The sequence below is a fragment of the Salvelinus sp. IW2-2015 genome, linkage group LG19 (assembly GCF_002910315.2).
Source record: "Salvelinus sp. IW2-2015 linkage group LG19, ASM291031v2, whole genome shotgun sequence".
NCBI classification, from domain to species: domain Eukaryota; kingdom Metazoa; phylum Chordata; class Actinopteri; order Salmoniformes; family Salmonidae; genus Salvelinus; species Salvelinus sp. IW2-2015.
In genome coordinates, this window is record NC_036859.1 from 6,115,252 (window position 1) to 6,136,620 (window position 21,369).

The following is a 21,369-nucleotide window of genomic DNA, read 5'->3' on the forward strand; positions in this document are numbered from 1 at the left end:
TAGAGAGGTGTAACACAAAATGCCATTGGCCCCAATGAGACAGTAACGAGGCTAATCTCTTCTCCCCTTTCCAAAAGGCCGCTGTCCTTTCCGTCAGTACATTCCCAGCAAGCCGGCGAAATACGGCATCAAGTCGTGGGTGGCCTGAGACRCCAAGTCCAGCTACGCTTGGAAGATGCAAGTGTACACCGGCAAGGCGTCCAGCGGAGGCCTCGAGAAGAACCAGGGGATGCGCATCGTCCTCGATCTGACAACGTGTGACAATTTCTTCACCTCCTACGAACTGGGACAGCGGCTCCTCGAGAGGAACCTCACCATGGTSGGCACGGTGAGAAAGAACAAGGCCGAGCTCCCGCCCGCGCAGCTCGTTTCCAAAGGCAGACAGGTCCTGTCCTCCAGGTTTGCCTTCACACCCACCGCCACTCTAGTGTCCTACCTGGCAAAGAAAAACAAGAACGTGCGACTGCGGCCGTCATCCTAGACTACAACTGCAACAAGGGCGGTGTGGAGTGTTCGTTAGATTAGATACTTCAGGTGTACCACTCGGTGGTGAGAGGGTCAAATGTCCTCAACTACTACACATACACAGGTGCAGACTGTGAATGTTTGGTCCAGTCTTTACCTTCTTCACTCGTTGAGAGTTTCAGAGGGTCCTACCATTCTCAGCCACTGCTCCACGCTGTCTGGTCTTGTAGTTTTTGTTGAAGTACCTTTGGCAGCGATTACAGCCTYGAGTCTTCTTGAGTATGACGCGGTGGGGAGTTTGGGGAGTTTCTCCCATTCTTCTCTGTAGATCCTCTCCAGCTCTAACAGATTGGATGAGGAGCGTTGCTGCACAGCTATTTTCATGTCTCTYCAAAGATGTTCGATCAGGTTCAAGTCCAGCCTCTGGCTGGGCCACTCAAGAGAGGGTAGTATACAGAAGATAGCCCTATTTGGTAAAAGACCAAGTCCATATTATGACGAGAACAGTTCAAATAAGCAAAGAGAAACGATAGTCAGAGGAGACTGCATGAATCAGGCCTTCATGGTCAAATTTGCTGCAAAGAAAACACTACTAAAGGACACCAATTACTTAAGACATGAAGGCAGATCAATCTGGAAAATGTCAAGAACTTTGAAAGTTTCTTCAAGTGCAGTCGCAAAAACCAACAAGCGCTATGATGAAACTGTCTCATGAGGACCACCACAGGAATGAAGACCAGAGTTACCTCTGGCTGTAGAGGATAAGTTCATTAAAAAGTTACCAGCCTCAGTAATTGCAGCCCAAATAAATGCTTCACAGAGTTCAAGAAAAAAACACATCTCAATATCAACTATTCAGAGGAGACTGCATGGATCAGGTCTTCGTGGTCAAAATTGCTGCAAAGAAAACATTACTAAAGGACAMCAATAAGGAGAGACTTGCTTGGGCCAAGAAACACGAGCAATGGACATTAGACYGGTGTAAATCTGTCCTTTGGTCTGATGAGTTTAATTTGAGATTTTTGGTTCCAACCGCCGTGTCTTTGTTAGACGCAGAGTGGATGAACAGATGTTCTCCGGATTTGTGGTTCCCACCATGAAGCATGGAGGAGGAGGAGTGATGGTGTGGGGGAACTTTGCTGGTGACACTGTGATTTATTTAGAATTCATGGCACACTTAACCAGCATGGCTACCACAGCATTCTGCAGCGATACGCCATCCCATCTGGATTGCGCTTAGTGAGACTATMATTTGTTTTTCAACAGGACAATGACCCAAAACACACCTCCAGGTTGTGTAAAGGCTATTTGACCAAGGAGAGTGATGGAGTGCTGCATCAGATGACCTGGCCTCCACAATCTCCCAACCTCAACCCAATTGAGATGGTTTGGGATGAGTTGGCCCACAGAGTGAAGGAAAAGCAGCCAACAGGTGCTCAGCATACTTTATGTGGGAACTCCTTCAAGACAGTTGGAAAAGCATTCCAGGTGAAGCTGGTGCAAACCTGTCATCAAAGCATAAAATATATTTTCATTTGTTTAACACTTTTTTGGTTACTACATGATTCCATATGTGTAATGACCAGCAGCAGCATCAGAGCTTAGAGAAGCCTAATTACCATGACTAAATGGTCACGTGGAATTTGACTGCGTCATGACTCGTGACCACTGGTGTGGCGGTAACAAGGTCACCGTAACAGCTCTAGTACCGGCACCTAAATATAGAAGTACCAGCACTACGGTAAGCTTTAGCCAAATTGCCACGGTAACCAATGTGTTAATTAATCAGCCTTGCCAGGCTAACACAGCTAGTGACGTTCACCTACTTGTCAGGGGCTTGTAGCTCCATGGCTACCAACACTACATGACCAAAGGTATGTGGACACCTGCTCGTTGAACATCTCATTCCAAAATCATGGGCATTAATACGGAGTTGGTCCCCGCTTTGCTGCTATAACAGCCTCTTCTGGGAAAGCTTTCCACTAAATGTTGGAACATTGCTGCGGGGAATTGCTTCCATTCAGCCACGAGCATTAGTGAGGTCGGGMACTGATGTTGGTCGATTAGGCTTGGCTCGCAGTCGGCGTTCCAATTCATCCCGAAGGTGTTTGATGGGGTTSAGGTCAGGGCTCTGTGCAGGCCAGTCAAGTTCTTCCACACCGACCTCGACAAACCATTTCTATATGGACCTCGCTTTGTGCACGAGGTCATTGTCATGCTGAAACAGGAAATGGCCTTCCCCAAACTGTTGCCACAAAGTTGGAAGCACAAAATCGTCTAGAATGTCATTGTATGCTGTAGCATTAAGAATATATTCCCCCTCCACCAAACTTTACAGTTGGCACAATGCATTGGGGCAGGTAGCATTCTGCTAGCATCCGCCAAACCCATATTCGTCCATCAGACTGCCAGATGGTGAAGCGTGATTCATCACTCCAAAGAGCGCGTCTCCACTGCTCCAGTGTCCAATGGAGGCGAGCTTAACACCACTCTAGCCGACACTTGGCATTGCGCATGGTGATCTTGTGCTTGTGTGYGGCTGCTCKGCCAKCTTGTGTTGACATTGCTTCCAGAGGCAGTCTGGAACTCAGTTGTGAGTGTTCCAACCGAGGACAGACGATTTTTACGCTCTTCAGAACTCGGCGGTCCCGTTCTGTAAGCTTGTGTGGCCTACCACTCGCGGCTGTCAGCCATTGTATCCTAGACGTTTCCACTTTCAACAATAAAGCACTTACAGTTGACCGGGGCAAGCTCTAGCACTGGCAAATATTTGACGAACTGACTTGTTGGAAAGGTGGCATTGTATGACGATGCCACTCTTGAATGTCACTGAGCTCTTCAGTAAGTACATTCTATTGCCAATGTATGTAATGGAGATTTCATGACTGTGGTGCCTCTATTTTATACACTGTCAGTAACAGGTGTGCTGAAATAGCCAAATCTCACTTATTTGAAGGGTGTGTCCACATACTTCTGTATATACAGTGACATCGGAAAGTATTCAGCTCCTGGACTTTTTCCACATTGTTACTTTACAGCCTCATTCTAAAAGTGATTTAAAAAAATCCTAAGCAATCTACACACAATACCCCATAATGACAAAGTGAAAACAGGTTTGTAGAAATGTTAGCAAATGTATTAAAAATTAAAAACACCTTATTTACATAAGTATTCAGACCCTTTGTTATGAGTCTCGAAATTGAGCTGAGGTGCATCCCGTTTCCATTGATCATCCTTGAGATGCTTCTACAACTTGATTGGAATCCACCTGTGTTGAATTCAATTGAATGGACATGATTTGGAAAGGCACACACCTGTCTATATAAAAGGTCCCACAGCTGACAGTGCATGTCAGAGCAAAAACCAAGCCATGAGGTTGAAGGAATTGTCCGTAGAGCTCCGAGACAGGCTTGTGTAGAGGCACAGATCTGGGGAAGGGTACCAAAATATGTCTGCAGCATTGAAAGTCCCTAAGAACACAGTGGCCTCTATCAATCTTAAATGGAAGAAGTTTGGAACCACCAAGACTCTTCGTAGAGCTGGCTAGCCGGCCAAACTGCGCAATTGGGGGAGAAGGGCCTTGGTCAGAGAGGTGACCAAGAACCTGATGGTCACTCTGACAGAGCTCTAGAGTTCCTCTGTGGAGATGGGAGAACCTTCCAGAAAGACAACCATATCTGCAGCACTCCACCAGTCAGGCCTTTATGGTAAAGTGGCCAGACGGAAGCCAATCCTCAGTAAAAGGCATAACAACCTGCTTGCAGTTTTGTCAAAAGGCACCGAAAGACTCTCAGACAATGAGAAACAAGATTCTCTGGTATGATGAAACCAAGATTGGTTGGCCTGAATGCCAAGCGTCACATCTGGAGGAAACATGGTACCATCTCTACTGTGAAGCATGGTGGTGGCAGCATCATGCTGTGGGGATGTTTTTCAGCGTCAGGAACTGGAAGACTAGTCAGGATCGAGGAAAAGATGAACAGAGTTAAGTACAGAGAGATCCTTGATGAAAATCTGCTCCAGAGCACTCGGAACCTCAGACTGGGGAAAATGTTCACCTTCCAACAGGACAACGACCCTAAGCACACAGCCAAGACAACGCAGGAGTGACTTCGGGACAAGTCTATGAATGTCCTTGAGTGGCCCAGCCAGAGCCCTGACTTGAACCCGATAGAACATCTCTGGAAAGACCTCAATATGCCTGTGCAGCGACGCTCCCCATACAATCTGACAGAGCTTGAGAGGATCTGCAGAGAAGAATGGGAGAAATTCCCCAAATACAGGTGTGCCAATGTTGTAGTGTCATACCCAAGAACACTCGATGCTGTAATCGCTGCCAAAGGTGCTTCAACAAAGTACTGAGTAAAGGGTCTGAATACTTATGTAAATGTGATATTTAAGTTTATTTGTTTTAAATAAGCAAAAATGTCAAACCGTTTTTGCTTTGTCCATATGGGGTATTGTGTGTAGATTGATGAAAAAAATATTTAATACGTTTTAGAATAAGGCCGTAACGTAACAAAATGTGGAAAAAGTCAGGGGTCTGAATACTTCGGTCTGAATACTTTGGTCTGAATACTTCGCGAATGCACTGTATACACTATAGTATGTACAGTATAAGCTGGAAGTAGAAGCCTAAGTATTGTTGTCCATTAGTTCACTCCAATTAGGGGAGGCGAGGTAGGGGTTAGGGAAAAATAAGAAAAAAGATATGGTGGATTGTAAATGATGCAAACAATTACATTGATAGAACCCACAATCTGATCTACCCTATTTTTAAAAAAGTTACAAAATAAAAGCATTGTATTTGGACATAATTCCCTAAGCTCTAGACCTTAGCTGAATCTGAAAATGAATGCTGTGGCTGTAAACTGTCATGGTCAAAACATATAGATTCAATGGTTGTAAAGATGGGATAGATGTCTGTTCATAATAAAAATATGCTCTTTTTTTTTGACACCACTCCAAAAAGCAAGTCCTGCAGGCTCTAGTTTGGCCTTATCTTGATTATTGTCCAGTCATGTGGTCAAGGGCTGCAAAGAAAGCCCTAGTAATGCTTCAGATGGCCCAGAAACAGAGCGACACGTTTTGCTCTTCATTGTCATCAGAGGGCTAATGTAAATACTATGCATTCCAGTCTCTCTTGGCTAAGAGTTGAGGAGAGACTGCATCATCTCTTCTTTTTATCAGAAACAATGTGTTAAATTCCAAATTGTTGACATTGTCAACTTACACAAAGCTCTGACACACACACTTACCCTACCAGACATGCTACCTGGGCTCTTTTCACAGTTCCCAAATCCAGAACAAATTCAAGAACGTGTACAGTATTATATTGAGCCATTATTGGAACTCCCTTCCATCTCATATTGCTCAAATAAACAGCAAACCTGGTTTCAAAAAACTAATAAAGCAACACCTCATGGCACAACACCTCTCCCCTATTTGACCTAGATATTGTGTGTATGTATTGACATGTAGGTTATGTGTGCCATTTTTAAATGTATGTAGTTCTGTCCTTGAGCTGTTCTTGTGTCACGCCATGATCTGTTTCACCTGTCTTTGTGATTGTCTCCACCCACCTCCAGGTGTCACCCGTTTTCCCCATYTAGTCCCTGGGTATTTATTCCAGTGTTCCCTGTTTGTCTGTTGCCAGTTCGTCTTGTCAAGTCAACCAGCGTGGTTTTCCGTGCCCCTGCTTTTTCTTATCTCTCTTTTGCTAGTCCTCCCGGTTTTGACCCTTGCCTGCCTTGACTCTGAACCCGCCTGCCTGACCATACTGCCTGCCCTGACCTCGAGCCTGCCTGCCACTCTGTACCTCCTGGACTCTGACCTTGTTTTTGATCTTTTGTCTGCCCACGACCATTCTCTTGCCTGCCCCTTAATAAATATCAGAGGCTCGAACCATCTGCCTCTCGTGTCTGCATCTGGGTCTCGCCCTGTGCCCTCATATCTTGTCTATTAATGCTCTGTATTATGTTTCATGCTGTGTGGACCCCAGGAAAAGTAGCTGCTGCAAAAAGCTAATGGGATCCTAATAAAATACCAATACCAGCTACTGACTGTTTTCAGAATAATTTCTTTATAATGTATTTCCTAGAAAAATATAGAGTTAAAACATTCCACTGYATTGACAGACAAACTGAAARGTATTGCTTTAGAAAAACAATTTGAAACATATTCTACATATCTACAAAGTTCAAGACAATTAAACAAACAAAACATATATTATTTCAAAACATACTTACACAAAGACATAAATATGATTCCKATCTCATTCGAGTGACCACAAAACGTTGCTAAACAAAGCTGTCAAGAAAAGACATAGAAATACGGCTGTGACGATTATGGAATTTTGGGTAACAATTAATTGCCATGCAAATGGCCACAGTTATTGTCATAATTGTCATGTTTGTAAAAAATGTATTAGCTTGTAAAGCATCATAATTCATCTTTGAAAATGACCTACGACATACCKAATGAATACAACACAGCTGTGGTGACACCCCTGTCTCAAAAACAAATGGTTTTGAATGCCTGGAAATTATGCTTCTCCTCCCACCATGCCGTTCTGCCCGGAAAAGATTACCAACTTGATCCTCTCATACACACAACCATACGCACACACATACACACAAACAGATGCACACAATGTCCTGCTACGCACACACTGTCTCACTACCCAGCCGACAGAGATTAGTGACCTTGTCCTTGGAAAATACTCCCCGTTCTCTCCCAAATCTCTAGTCAGGTCGGCACCAAGCTCAGACAGTCTCTGTTTAAAATACCATAAAGACATATTGTCTTACCCTAATTCTGACTAGGACTACACGTTTATTGATTATGATTTTATACATTCTAATCAATTCCATACAATTATATGTTTCAGGGCGGAATATTCTAATCATTCAATTAACAGATAATTCTCAACTGTAACCGACAWTTATGAACAATAACGTGAACAAAAAAAAYTGGGTGTCTTACTACSCTCTTTTTATGAAAGGGGGGATTCAACTTTATATTTAAGTTGATATAGTTTACCCAATAGCAGTTTTTCATTTTTACACAGAGAGGATCAAGTTGGTAATCTTTTCCAAGGACAAGGTCACTAATCTCTGTCGGCTGGGTAGTGAGACAGTGTGTGCGTAGCAGGACATTGTGTGCATCTGTTTGTGTGTATGTGTGTGCGTATGGTTGTGTGTATGTGTGTGCGTATGGTTGTGTGAATGTGTGGGCGTGAGAAGTCAGTATAAAATGAATTGTTTTGTATTCTTGACTTTAGAACGTTCCCGTGAATAAACCTTTTTGACTATTTTAGGAGGGCACAGTTGGGAGGGCACAGTTGTCTTTTTGAAGAATCCTTGTGCAGTCAGATCAAGTGAGTCCCAGCCATCAATGGCAAAATGGASAGCTTATTTCTCCTATTCAGCCATTCAGAAGGACAGACAATGACGTACAAATGGGAGCCCTTTATTTTTCTCTATCTATCATACATTTTCAGTCCGGCTCTTCTCCCTCTCTCTCAAAAACCACTCCATACTCCGAGTCGTTATTYACGTCATAAGAAGGAATTCGCCTTGGCCACGCCCACAAATATTATTTCATATTCCCATTGTAAAACAGCCAACTTCGTCGTCGATTTTTAGTTATACAGAAATAACAAAAATCCAGAAGAGCTGATGTGTTGTTCAATGTACAGGTAACCAGGTCAAAAATCCCGATTTACGGTTCGCAATGATCCCACATAGGGAAATAGAGCCTGCGAGAAGAGCCCTGTGGCTTCAGTCTATTCGGCATGGGAGAGTGGGAAATGTGGCGACCCGGTGTCCAAGTAGGCTATGTACTGGAGCTGGCAATGTTGAMAAGTCATCTTTAGACATGTTTTACTATTTTTGAATATAGTTTTATAATTGACTAAAGCAAGAAATTGCGTGAAAAAAGTCTAGTTTTCACTGTGAGCCAATGGGGTAACCTAGGTATTCACAGATTGTTTTCCCCACAGGAGCGCGGGTCCGCAAGGTTCTATCTAATACCAACTGGGACTTTCTCCCTCTCACTCTTTTTCCTATGCCATCACAAGGTCGGAGGGCAGCTCGGGTTTCCATGGCAACTCCAGGGAAGAGCTATCCTGCTGGACATGTTGCTGTTGCTATGGCGCCTGGTGTTGGCTTTGCGTCGTCCAGGCGACCAGGGCTGATGGTGGTGAGGAGAGTAGGGGCGTGAGGTGCGTGTGTCCCTGCGTGCCCACCTATGCAGGCGTCTCTGGTGCATCAATATCTGAAGACGCTCCAGTTTACAGCGCAATGCCTGGTTCTCCTTGGACTGACTGAAACACTGGTCTGCTGAGAGAGAGGAGGAAGGAGGGAGGTGAAGACAGGAAAGAGGAGGGGGAGGAAGGGGAAGAAGAGTCATGAGAAAGAATGTTATAGCAGGAACTCAGGAASTGTATACATTTACATTGAACCACACATGTAATCAGCCTAGCATTGTTCACTGAACACAGAATTCGATGGATGGAACCATGAACATTGAATGTATTTGAATTCTAAGAATTGAGCAGTGCTGTTTCCCTGACAATGTGACCCAGATGATTACATGTTCATTAGTATGCTTCCGGTGGTAGGGTGAAAAGGTGGTGGTAAGGTACATTAGTTCACATATTCCGGTGAAAAGGTTAAGGTCCTGTTACTATGTGTACGTGACTGTTTGTGTCACTAACTGACCCCTGAGGGCTATGTACATGCTGTATCTCTGCCTCAAAACACTCACGTGAACACATGCGCACACATTAGCACGCATACACACACACACACACACACACACAGGTAATTCACACTATGGTCTGACTGCCAGCAAGCATAACTCTCTCACACACACACGCACACACTCAGGGGATGTTCTTATTAATTGCAGACTGGGAAACAAATGAATGCGTACACTGTGAGGGAGTGAATATTAACAGCCCTAGTTCATGAATGGGGGCATAGAAACCATTTCCTCCTTTCCAAACACACCCTCACAACCAGTGTTCTCTCTGCTGCACAGCCGCTCCTGTCTAMACTTGGACACTCATCAGAACCAGAACTCAGCCATTGTGGGTCTATCCCGGGGAGGCTGTTTCTGTCTAAACTTGGCTATTCTATCCAGAACCATAACACTGCAGCCATTGTGGGCCTAGCTTAAGAAGGCTGGACTGGTTTCCACAAATAACACTAGAGTTCTGGAACGCAGGAACGAGAACTAGGTGACAAACCATTGACTGGGAATACTCCACGGGAAAAAACGGAATGCTGAACATTTATTGAATGCATATGTGGTAAATATGTTTTCAAAAAAGAGAATGAATGTCACACCCTGATCTGTTTCACCTGTCTTTGTGCTTGTCTCCACCCCCCTCCAGGTGTCGCCCATCTTCCCYATTATCYCCAGTGTATTTATAYCTGTGTTCTCTGTTTGTCTGTTGCCAGTTYGTTTTGTTTCSTCAARCCTACCAGCGGTTTTCCCGTGCTCCTGTCGTGCTCTAGTTCCTGTTTTCTAGTTTTCCCAGGTTTTGACCATTCTGCCTGCCCTGAGTCTGCCTGCTGTTCTGTAYCTTGTCACACAAMCCTGGATTAATGACCTCTGCCTGACCCCGAGCCTGCCTGCCKTTCTGTACCTTTCRGACTCTGYWCTGGATTACTGACCTCTGCCTRCCCTTGGCCTGTCGTTTGCCTGCCCCACTKTTTTGTAATAAACTTKTGTTACTTYGAAACTGWCTGCATCTGGGTCTTCTCCTGAGCCTTGACAATGAAGAGACTCTATATCATTCATTTGGTTCATTAGTTGTTTTATGAAGAGAGGGAGTTGAATGAAGACTGCATGGTATACTTAAGTGATAATTCCAGAGAAGCCGGTGTTTGGAGGATATATTGGTACGGGTGTTGTTATTGGCAAACCGTGCCAATATACTGTATCCTCCAAACACCGGGTTCGAGGGCATAATCACTTTTATACAACAGATTACCAACATATTCAAGTAATGATTTACATTATTTTGATGAATTTATTCATACTATTTCATCCTTTCACAAGATATAGTCCCGACACAAATCTAGGGTGGCTACCCAAGCCGGCTGGTCGGTCGTTCTATCGGTTCGGTTGCCAGAGACGCGACCCAGTCGTTGAGTCTTTTTGTTCTGTATCTATGGATGCGACCCAGTTGTTTGTTCTAAATGTTAAATTGCCATACTGGCTGGTAACGTTCTTATCCCTTGTTTGCTAGCTAGCCAACTACGGCTAACTTACAGTCACGTCAAAAAGTGCAGCCAGAATAACAGCAAAGTAGCTGCATTTGCATTTGTTTAAACTGTTTGGATAACCATAACAATGTTAACTTATTGTTAACATCCATAACAATGATCTAATGAGGCACGGTTTTGCCTGGCATAGAAAATGTGTACACTCGTCAGGACACTGTTGTTCAGAGGAGCTAGCCAACAACACAGCTAACACAAACAGTTCAAACTGAAGCTGAAAAGACTGCAAACTAGCTGCACTTCATTTAGTTATACTTTTTTTGTGAACAATAGTTTTTTATTGGATCACAATCATAAATATAAAAATATGTCCTGAATGTATGCTAGCCATTTCCTTATATGAAGGTCATGTGGTGGCAACCAGCGCTGAACAACAAGTTTTTGGTAGCAGTCAACCCAGCCAGCCAAACTTGCTGCTGTTTCTCATTCTGCTGCATACATGTATCATCGTTAAGCAACAGCCTAATTGGTTCAAGGGGTACAGTTTTATCAATCATGTCAGAGAGAAKATATGACACTTTCCTCCAAAACTCATAARCCTCAGGACAATCCCATATCATGTGTTTGTATGTGCCAAGTGTATTGAGGTTACATAGGCCACAGTATGGTGAGCCTGTTTTGCATGAAATCTTACAAGTGGTGGCCAGTACGATCCATGACAAAGTAAAAAAATGAATTAATTGATGGTTTGGGTTCTTTGATGAGTGAAATATAAATAGACATTCTCCCAATCAATAGCCTCATCATCGATAGCCAAACCATGCTTTAACCATTGAAAGATCTGCTTTAATCGTTGATGAGAATAAATAGCAGACACAAAATCTCTGGACTGGAATGTAAAAATCCACTCTATCACTGGGTGCCTTCCCAAACTTGTACCCAATGGGACCCCATAGGCACAAAGCGCTGACCACAGTCTAAGATATAGAAATAATGACGACCCTTGCAAATCAAAATGAAGACGAAGTCCCTGAAAACTATGAAGACCCTTTGAGTTGAATATATCCCAWCGATTATTGACCCCTTTTGCAGACCCGGCTCTAGAGTCTAGACTCAAAAGGTTTATTACCGKAAGTAATAGCCTTGTTATGCCATAGAGGGGTATGGACATGCCATTTCCAGTTACCACCTAGACACTTCTCAACCTTCCCAAAATTCTCTATTGTATTAGAAATAATAGGACCAAAATACAGCATGCATTTCTAATTAGATATACCAGAAAATAACACATCCTGCAATATAGTAGATGAAACGAGTTCTTCCTCAATAGTTCTCCAAGAGACTGATGCWGACCGATCAAACCATGATCTAAATGGGCGTAACTGGAAAGATTGGTGGTGAATACMAACATTTGCTAATGCAAGTCCACCATTACACTTCTGTCATTGTAACACCTCAAACCTAATCTTTGGATGTTTGSCATTCCAAAGGTATTTACGTATACATTTATCAATCATTCCCCAATAGCCTACTGGTGGAGGGAGTGGGATCATCATGCTCAGCAATTTGAATTCTTCAAGTGGATAATAAAGATGAGATTGAATTCTGAATATCTGTCATATATATGAGAATATCATCCGCATATGATATGAGAGGAAGATTTAATCAGTATAGGAGAAGCAACTACATTCTGCCTTAGATGTTGAGCTAAAGGCTCTAGCAACAAAATGAATAACGTTGGGGATAGGCCATCTTGTCTACATCCCCGAAAAACAGGGAATGGACTTGAGTGTATGCCATTAGTAGAAACCATAGCAACAGGGTTAGCATATAACACACAAACCATATCGCTAAAATGATTTCCCAAACCAAATTTCTCCAAGACAGCACACAAGTTCTGCCATTCAAGCCTGTCAAAAGCCTTCTCGGCATCTAGAGACAGCACAGCACCCGGTGTGTCCAGCTGTTGTGTGTCATGTATTACCTGCATTAATCGATGGTCATTGTCAGCTGCAAGGCGACCTTTCATAAAACCTGACTGGTCCATGTGAATCAACTTATCCAATTACTTTTCCATCCGTAACGCCAATACYTTTGAATACAATYTTTGGTCGGAATTAATKAAAGATATCGGACRATAATTTGCACAATCTGTGTGATCTTTCCCTTTCTTTGGCAGTAGAGAGATTAAAGCAGARTTAGTATGCTCATGAAAAAAAAAACTTGTCGATAGCCGAAAGAATTGACTCCAATAATACTGGTCCTAAAATSCCCMMAAAATGTAGTAACATTTCAGGTGGAATGCCATCCGGGCSAGSTGATYWACCCTTTTTAGCACSTTTCAGTGCTGMCTACAGTTCCTCTAAYGAGATGGGTTGGCCCAGATCCGCAGATTGCTTCTCATCCAATACGGGCATATCAAGATTATCTAAAAACTGCTTGCATTTGTCTGGCTCAAACTGTATTGAAGATGTATATACAGTACCAGYCAAAAGTTTGGACACACCTACTCATTTCAGGGTTTTTCTTTATTTGTACTATTTTCTACATTGTAGAATAATAGTGAAGAYATCAAAACTATKAAATARCACACATGGAATCATGTAGTRAMTCTTGTGAAGCTGTGCAGCCAAYCTGGCKACAGTAGTTTAGGCGTGGCGTGTAGACCTGTCGCCASGAGAGACTTYTCCGAAATTCCTCTGCCTATTTTGCCAAGGGGAAGGAGAGCTGCTCACCGCTGAAAGTAAGTCGCARGGTGGCGGGAAAGATCAGAAAAGAGGATATGTACAATGCTTTCCTTCGCTGAATTGTGAATGAACAGTAGTCCGCATAAAAACGTATAGTTCTCCTGGGCTTCTTGGATTGGCACATTCTTTCTTGCTTCATGCTTCATCCTTGTAGAATAGCGTTGCGCTCTTGGTATCTGAGAACCTTCAAGACCATGGTCTATAGGTTGTCATTCTTTGCATTTTGGTTGTAGATCCTGTGGACCCTTTCCATTTGAATCRGAGTAGTACCAAGTGACGGAATCCATTTGGGAAGGATTTCTTGCAGGAAAGCAATTGCATCACCTCCCTCCCGGTTTGTAGCAATCCCCGTGACCCTCACGTTATTGCGTCTGTCTTGATCCTCAAGCGACGCCATTTTAAACAGCATCTTCTCAAGTTCCAAAGTGCATAGGTTCACATTCCTTATTAGGCCGCCTGCCTATTTGTTTCCGACACCCGACACGTTCATTACTATGGACAACTGGAGATCGAATTTGAATATTGAAACAATGTTGCAAATGTCAGAGAGACAGACAGTAAGGTGTATACAATTCTCCACTGTTGAAAACTAAATGTTAGTCTAAAGGAAATGTGAGATAATGTCTAGATGTTTTWTAATGTTTTTATAGTAGAGATCAGATTTATACATTGCCTGGCTGGGCTGATGAGACAGTGGATTGCGCAGTCAGATGGAACAGAGTATAGGCATTTTAACATCATAGATTTAGCCGGTGGTAACTTGTGGAATAGACACCGGCTGGAATGTGGTTTTAACCAATCAGCATTCAGGATTAGACCCACCCGTTGTATAACAAAACCTAAAACATCCTTTGGCTCTGAATAATGTTGCACTTTTGTTTATCTTCCTCAACCAAGAGGGWCAGCTTAAAATGAATAGCTACACACAGCCCTCACAGGTTTTGGTTATTCTGTGGAACCTCAACTCACCAGTAGGTTTATATGAGCGGCTCTGTCCCTGGCTGWCGTGGTCCATAAGTGGTCCTGAGGTAGCAGTGGTGACGGGATCCGGGGTGACAGGTGAGGGCGGTGGGGAGGGCGAGGTGGGGGTACTCTGGGTGCTGCTGGTTGGAGTGCTGGGAGGAGGGCAGCGGAGCTGGGAGAGGGACAGTGGAGCCCCCTGGTGGTGGCGAGTAGCACTAAGCAGGTCATTGAGGATCTGGAGGATGGTGTTGATGCCTTGCCTGGATGATCTGGTTCTGTCCTGACCGGCTGGGTGTAGAGTGCCTGAGAAGGTCCCTGAGAAGACTCCTGGGGCATGGCTCACAAAGCTCTCTATGACAGCACCTGGTTCCCCGGCAGCTGGTTTCTTAGAGGTGGGAGTACCAGCCACACTGCAGTCACCCTGTGAAAAAGTGAGTGAAAGGGTTGCATATTAGATACTCCCTCTCTAGTCATAAGAGAGCCTGTACAATGACTATATCAATAGGCTACCTATCATTTCATAATATTACAATAAATCTGTAACTACATTAGATTGAAAAATTATTCCCTGCCTTACTAACAGGATCAGGCTTTGAAGTATTGTTAGGAATTGAAAACTGGYCAAGGTGTGGAGAAATGCTGGATGYGAAAGATGATGCAAACCRCTTCTACAGTATATTTTAGTTTAATTAGAMAAAACTGTGCACAGGGAGACCAAAGCGACACTTTTGAACGGTTCCTAATAATCTGTCCCATCCAGAGGGAAAGCAGGCATATACAATATACTCTTCCTTATCTGTTCGTTGCTTCATCCTTCCGTGCCTTGTTCCAAAACCTTAAATCAAGGTTGCCCTGGGGGCTGAATAGACTAAACAATTGAACCATCTTAAGTGCCTGAAAGCACACGTGGCTGATTTTATGGCTTAAAGGGCCCAGATATCAATCACTAAGATGGTACCTGGAGGCCACAGTCCAATAGAAAATGATCACCAGAATAGTGTTCTTAACAGTATTCAACCAACACTAGCAAATGACAATACACACATAATATTCACATAATAATGTAGTTTCATTATCTGTGAAAAATCTGAGTCTCACCTCTGGGAAGGTGGCGGCAGGGGTTGGGCTCTGGGGTCCAGGACCTGAGCAGGRGGAGTGGGTGGAGCGGAGGGTGGCACTAGGTGAGTGAGAGGGGTAGGTGACATAAGAGGTTAAAGGGGAGGCTTTCTCTCCATTTGCTGGGGTGTTGGAGAAGAGGTGKGCCGGGGAGGGGTGAGGGTGGGGGTAAGGGAACCTGGTGGATCCACATTTCACAGGATGCACCTGTTCAACCCCAGCCATGCCCGCGCTCCGGGCAATGAGGTGTCTCTGCTGCTGCCCAGCAACATTCTGGGGGGCCAGTTGTAAATGGACAAACATCACGTGATCACCGACCCCGAGGGCAAGGGTCAGGGGTGAACGGCCAGACAGGAAATCACTGACCTGCAGAGACAGAGAGGGAGGAATTGCTCGGTTAATAATTTTACAGCACTCATTTGTTTTCTGCATTTCTCCATTACAAGGATCCTGATTGATCCAAGCTGTAATAAGCTAAAACAAAACAAATCTAGTGACAAGTTTAGTGAGTCTAAACAGGATCTAATAATTAAAAGGATTGTTAATACATGTACAGTCTCCCTATTGTAATGGCCCCAGACATTCAGGGCTATTTACTGAGAATTTAACTCCTTGCTGTAGACACAAAGGCGTTAGAACGGAGGTTTAGTTGTTATTCTCAATCTGGTGTACCTATTTAGAACAGCCTAGACACGAAGCAGACCACTTCAGTAAGAAAGAGGCCATCAAGCCTAAAGACGGTAGTCACGACACAACAGATCATAGTCCTGTTGAACCACTCACCTATCCATTGTAATATCTGATATGTGGGGAGCAAAAATGTTGTTCATTGTATCAAATGGGCCCAGATAAAACGGTTTGAAATTCTTTGTAAACACACAAGCGCACATTACATTGATCAGAGAGAGAGAGAGAGAGAGATGAGGTGGAAACAGAGCTGCACTTTCTTCTAACCTCCTGCCAAATGTACCACCGTACAAGAGTATGATCTTAATTTGACCTGTATTGTCGTACCAAAACAAATCTACAGCAACTGAATTTCAACGTTTATTCGATAATGTTGCTTGATTGGTGGTTAGACTATTAGCTGGTCCAAATTAGGCTACATGAAAAGTGGAATACTGATAGTGCAGGTTTTCAGTGAAATTATGTAAATCACGAAGCTCATCTGCATTTCCTGCGGCACAAGAACATTTTCAGCAACAAATGAGTGATCAAATTAAGATCCTACATCTATCTGTATGCAGACACACAATCCACAAACGCACATGCACACAAACATGACCTCGCTGTTTCATGAAGCAACCCATTCGTAATGAGCTGGTTCAGATGAAGACAGAAAGAAAATGCTTCTCATTAACATAGCTTTCAATCACATCTGCTGCTTATTTACATAGCTTTCAATCACATCTGCTGCGTATTTACACAACCATCTTATGACACAAAATTCACTGAAAGATCAGAGACCTACCTGAGTTTCAGTTAAACTCTCCAAAGCTTGCATTATGGTCTGCTCTGTTCCGGATGGTTGGGTCTAAGAAAGCAAAGGAACACAAAAATAGAGATTAGACCGACAGTATATACAGTGCATTCAGAAAGTATTCAGACCCCTTCCCTTTTTCTACATTTTGTTATCTTACAGCCTTGTTCTAAAATGGATTAAATAAAAACAATCCTCATCAATCTACACACAATACCCCAAAATGACAAAGCAAAAAAAAAACATTTACACTTTGGAAAGGCACACACCTGTCTATATAAGGTCCAACTGTTGACAGTGCATGTCAGAGAAAACACCAAGCAATGAGGTTGAAGGAATTGTCTGTAGAGCTCCGAGACAGGATTGTGTCAAGGCAAGGATCTTGGGAAGGGTACCAAGAAATTTCTGCAGAATTGAAGGTCTTGGTCAGGGAGGTGACCAAGAAACCAATGGTCACTCTGACAGAGCTTCAGAGTTCCTCTGTGGAGATGGGAGAACATTCCAGAAGGACAACCATCTCTGCAGCACTCCACCAATTAGGCCTTTATGGTAGAGTGGCCAGATGGAAGCCAATCCTCAGTAAAAGGCACATGACAGCCCGCTTGGAGTTTGCCAAAAGGCACCTAAAGGACTCTCAGACCTGATCAAACCAAGATTGAACTCTTTGGCCTGAATGCCAAGCATCACATCTGGAGAAAACCTGGCACCATCCCTACAGTGAAGCATGGTGGTGGCAGCATCATGCTGTGTTTATGTTTTTCAAAGGCAGGCACTGGGAGACTAGTCAGGATCAAGGGACAGATGAACGGAGCAAAGTATAGAGAGATCCTTGACGAAAACTTGCTTCAGAGCGCTCGGGACCTCAGACCTGGGTGAAAGTTCACCTTCCAACTGRTCAACGACCCTRAGCACACAGCCAAGACAACGTAGGGGTGGCTTCGGGACAACTCTCTGAATGTCCATGAGCGGCCCAGCCAGAGCCCAGACATGAACCCGATCGAACATCTCTGGAGAGACCTGAAAATAGCTGTGCAGCGACGCTCCCCATCCAACCTGACAGAGCTTGAGAGGATCTGCAGAGAAGAATGGGAGAAACTCCCCAAATACAGGTGTGCCAAGCTTGTAGCGTCATACCCAAGAAGACTCAAGGCTCTAATCGCTGCCAAAGGTGCTTCAACAAAGTACTGAGTAAAGGGTCTGAATACTTATGTAAATGTGATATTTCAGTTGTTGATTTTTTATACATTTTCACAAATGACTAAAAACCTGTTTTTGCTTTGTCATCATGGGGTATTGCGTGTAGATTGATGAGGGGAAAAAACGATTTAATCCATTTTAGAATAAGGTTGTAACGTAACAAAATGTGGAAAAAGTAAAGGGGTCTGAATACTTTCCGAATGCACTGTATATACTGTAGGTCTAATTTATATTTTTGTAAGATCACATATGCATATGAATGTTGCTAGAATAAACTACTGTATGAATAGGCCTGAACTCTGGCAAATACAGCAAATCTGGTGATTTTTCTGACACATGGTTCTGTTTTTTAAAGTGGTTCAGGGGGAACAGCCAGAGCAGCAGTAGTAATATGCACCTGTGCCATAATGTTCCAGACCTTATGATCTACTGACCTTATGAAGCTGTATACATAACATTACGGACATGTTTCCTCTATACCTGGTGTTAACATTTAATACCATTATGTGGACTGTACATTACATAACTCACCAATAAGCCTGCTTCAATAGTTGGGACCAGCATCAGTTTACTCCCATCAACTATACCCAGGTCCTGGAGTTTCCCTATACTCAAGCACCTGTTGACATGTAAGAGGACATGATCTTTACTACATAATGATATATGGTAACATTTGAGAGTTTTTATTAATTCATTCTTGGTCTTTTGCTCACACGAGAGATTCAAATTATATTTAGCAAGGAACGCATTCCCAGAAATGCTTTTTATGTATGATATTTAGGCCTGTTTTACAATGGAGTTATAGGCACCAGAAATGAAATAGTTCACATGACATTGCAACCATTTATGCGGTCCTCAAAATGATTTTCTAAGAAATTATACCAAATGTGTACCCACCTACATTATGTTGTATACAGTTATGTGTTAGGCTACTCACGCTTCCTTATGCAGCAAGACGAATCTTTCCTTCGACACTCTGAGCTTTTGCGAAAGTCGTCTTCTCACCACCTCCACCGTCTCTCCCGGATGGGCAGAGAGCTCGAAGCGGCTGCCGGTGGTCGAGCTTATGGACAAGCGCATGGGCGGTTTAGTAGGTACCGACGCGCAGACTGGAGCCACGGGGAATGAAGCTCTGTGTGCCGGGTTGATGATCGTCCATTCGCTGGGCTACGTTCTGTAGGTCGGACGGTAATGGAATGCTTGGGAATGATTCTAKCCCTTTATTTGGGTCGTATGAGAGAGAGTACCTAGTGTCCTCTTGTCAAAATGTAGACTCTTTGGAACTGACCCACACAACTCCAATACACTTCTGCCGAAATATAAAATAGTTSGATTTTCTATCTTCTTTGTCTTTGTTTGTTAATGGAGCCAAGTACATCAATACGTTTTTTTCGAAGCTTCTAACTGAAGATAGATAACCACAATAGACCACCATATCATGGCTGTCCTGTCTTCCTCAGACTCAAACCCGCACATCCACTGAACTGTAGGTAGAAGCATCTGTATTTGATTACTGTTAAATCCTCCTACTGTTCATACTAGCCAATCAATATGACCCGGGAGCCTAGTGTTGGGCAGCACGGTCTTGCCAGCTCTATATACTTACTTCCCACTTGTGGACAGGATCCATCCCTGTTCTTGTACCTCCAAGCACCATACCATTCATAAAGATGGTGATGTAAATCAGAAAAGGGAGAATGTTGCCTGCTTTTTATGCTTGACATATACAAACTATGATTTATATTGAAAAAGAAGTATGGATTTCATTTGWGAAGAATGGGCTCATGTTAGAGTGCTATGTGTGTGATATGTAGGAGATTTCCTCACACACTTATGTTTMTGCGTTGCATCGTGCTATCCACATGATGACTATAAAAGCCTACCGTTCATGCAYAAAAGTCCAAACATTTTACAGATCTGGAATTTAATTAGCAACTCCACAATATTCTATAATTGTTTTTTTCAATTTCATTCAACAGTATATTAACATTTGTATTCTAAGTTATTTTATCCTGTACTGTCCAAAGCATTAGGTCTCTTCTCCTCTGCTTTAGTATTCTGGTCCAGTCTCCTCATTGATAAAGAACAGCATCACCTGTCACATGGGTAGCACCCAGAGGGCCAGCGTAGAATCAGTGACGTAGACAGGCAGAGAAAAGCAGCCAGAACCTGTCACATCGGTTGCTAAATATAGCACCGCCCCATCCACTCGCTTCAGCCAGACTGCGTCAGACCGTTCCCGGCACACCTGCCTCCCTCCATCCACCCACTCACTCCGTCCATCCTCTCTTTTCAGCAAGTGCAAATATCCTTCCTCCACCCACTTATTTCATCCCTTCCTCTCCGAAATCGATCATTCTCTCTCTCTCTCTCTCTCTCTCTCTCTCTCTCTCTCTCTCTCTCTCTCTCTCTCTAGGAGATAATTCAATAAGGAAATTAGTCAATTAAAATAATTAATTAGGCCCTAATCTATGGATTTTATGTGACTGGGAATACAGATATGCCATCTGTTGGTCACAGATACCTTAAAAAAAGGTATCCATGGATCAAAAAAAACAGTCAGTATCTGGTGTGAACACAATTGCCTCATGCAGCTCATAGAGTTGATCGGGCTGTTGATTGTGCCTGTGGAATGTTGTTCAATGGCTGGGCGAAGTTGCTGGAAATTGGTGGGAACTGGAATACGCTGTCGTACATGTCGATCCAGAGCATCCCAAACATGCTCAATTGTTGACATGGTCTGGTGAGTATGCAGGCCATGAAAGAACTGGAACATTTTCAGTATACAGGAATTGTGTACAGATCCTTGCGACATGGGGCCGTGCATTATCATACTGATGAAATATGAGGTGATGGCGGCGGATGGATTGCATAACAATGGGCCTTAGGAGCTCGTCATGGTATCTCTGTACATTCAAATTGCCATGGTTAAAATAACAATTGTGTTCATTTGTCCGTAGCTTATGCCTGCCCATACCATTGGACCCCCACCGTCATCCATGGCACTGTGTTCACAATTTGACATCAGCAAACAAATCGCCCACATGACGCCATACACATGGTCTGCGGTTGTGAGGCCAATTGGACGTACTGCCAAATTCTCTATATCAAAGTTGGAAGCAGCTTATTTGTAGAGAAATGAACATTCAATTATCTGGCAAACAGC

General features: G+C 43.4%; 1 protein-coding gene and 1 pseudogene across 1 annotated transcript; one reads left to right on the forward strand and one right to left on the reverse strand.

The window, feature by feature from the left end:
- Positions 1–964, forward strand: part of LOC139029368 (piggyBac transposable element-derived protein 4-like) — a 2,646-nt pseudogene extending 1,682 nt beyond the window's left edge.
- A 4,684-nt stretch (positions 965–5,648) lies between these two features.
- On the reverse strand, positions 5,649–20,110 carry LOC111979002 (midnolin-like). The gene is made up of 6 exons (XM_024009266.2): positions 19,141–20,110; positions 18,735–18,822; positions 16,998–17,060; positions 15,509–15,892; positions 14,417–14,831; positions 5,649–8,807 (listed from the first exon to the last, which is right to left on the reverse strand). Exons 1-6 carry the CDS (start codon positions 19,281–19,283, stop codon positions 8,539–8,541), a joined length of 1,362 nt encoding a protein of 453 aa, XP_023865034.1. The 5' UTR covers positions 19,284–20,110; the 3' UTR covers positions 5,649–8,538.
- Positions 20,111–21,369: the final 1,259 nt, after the last annotated feature.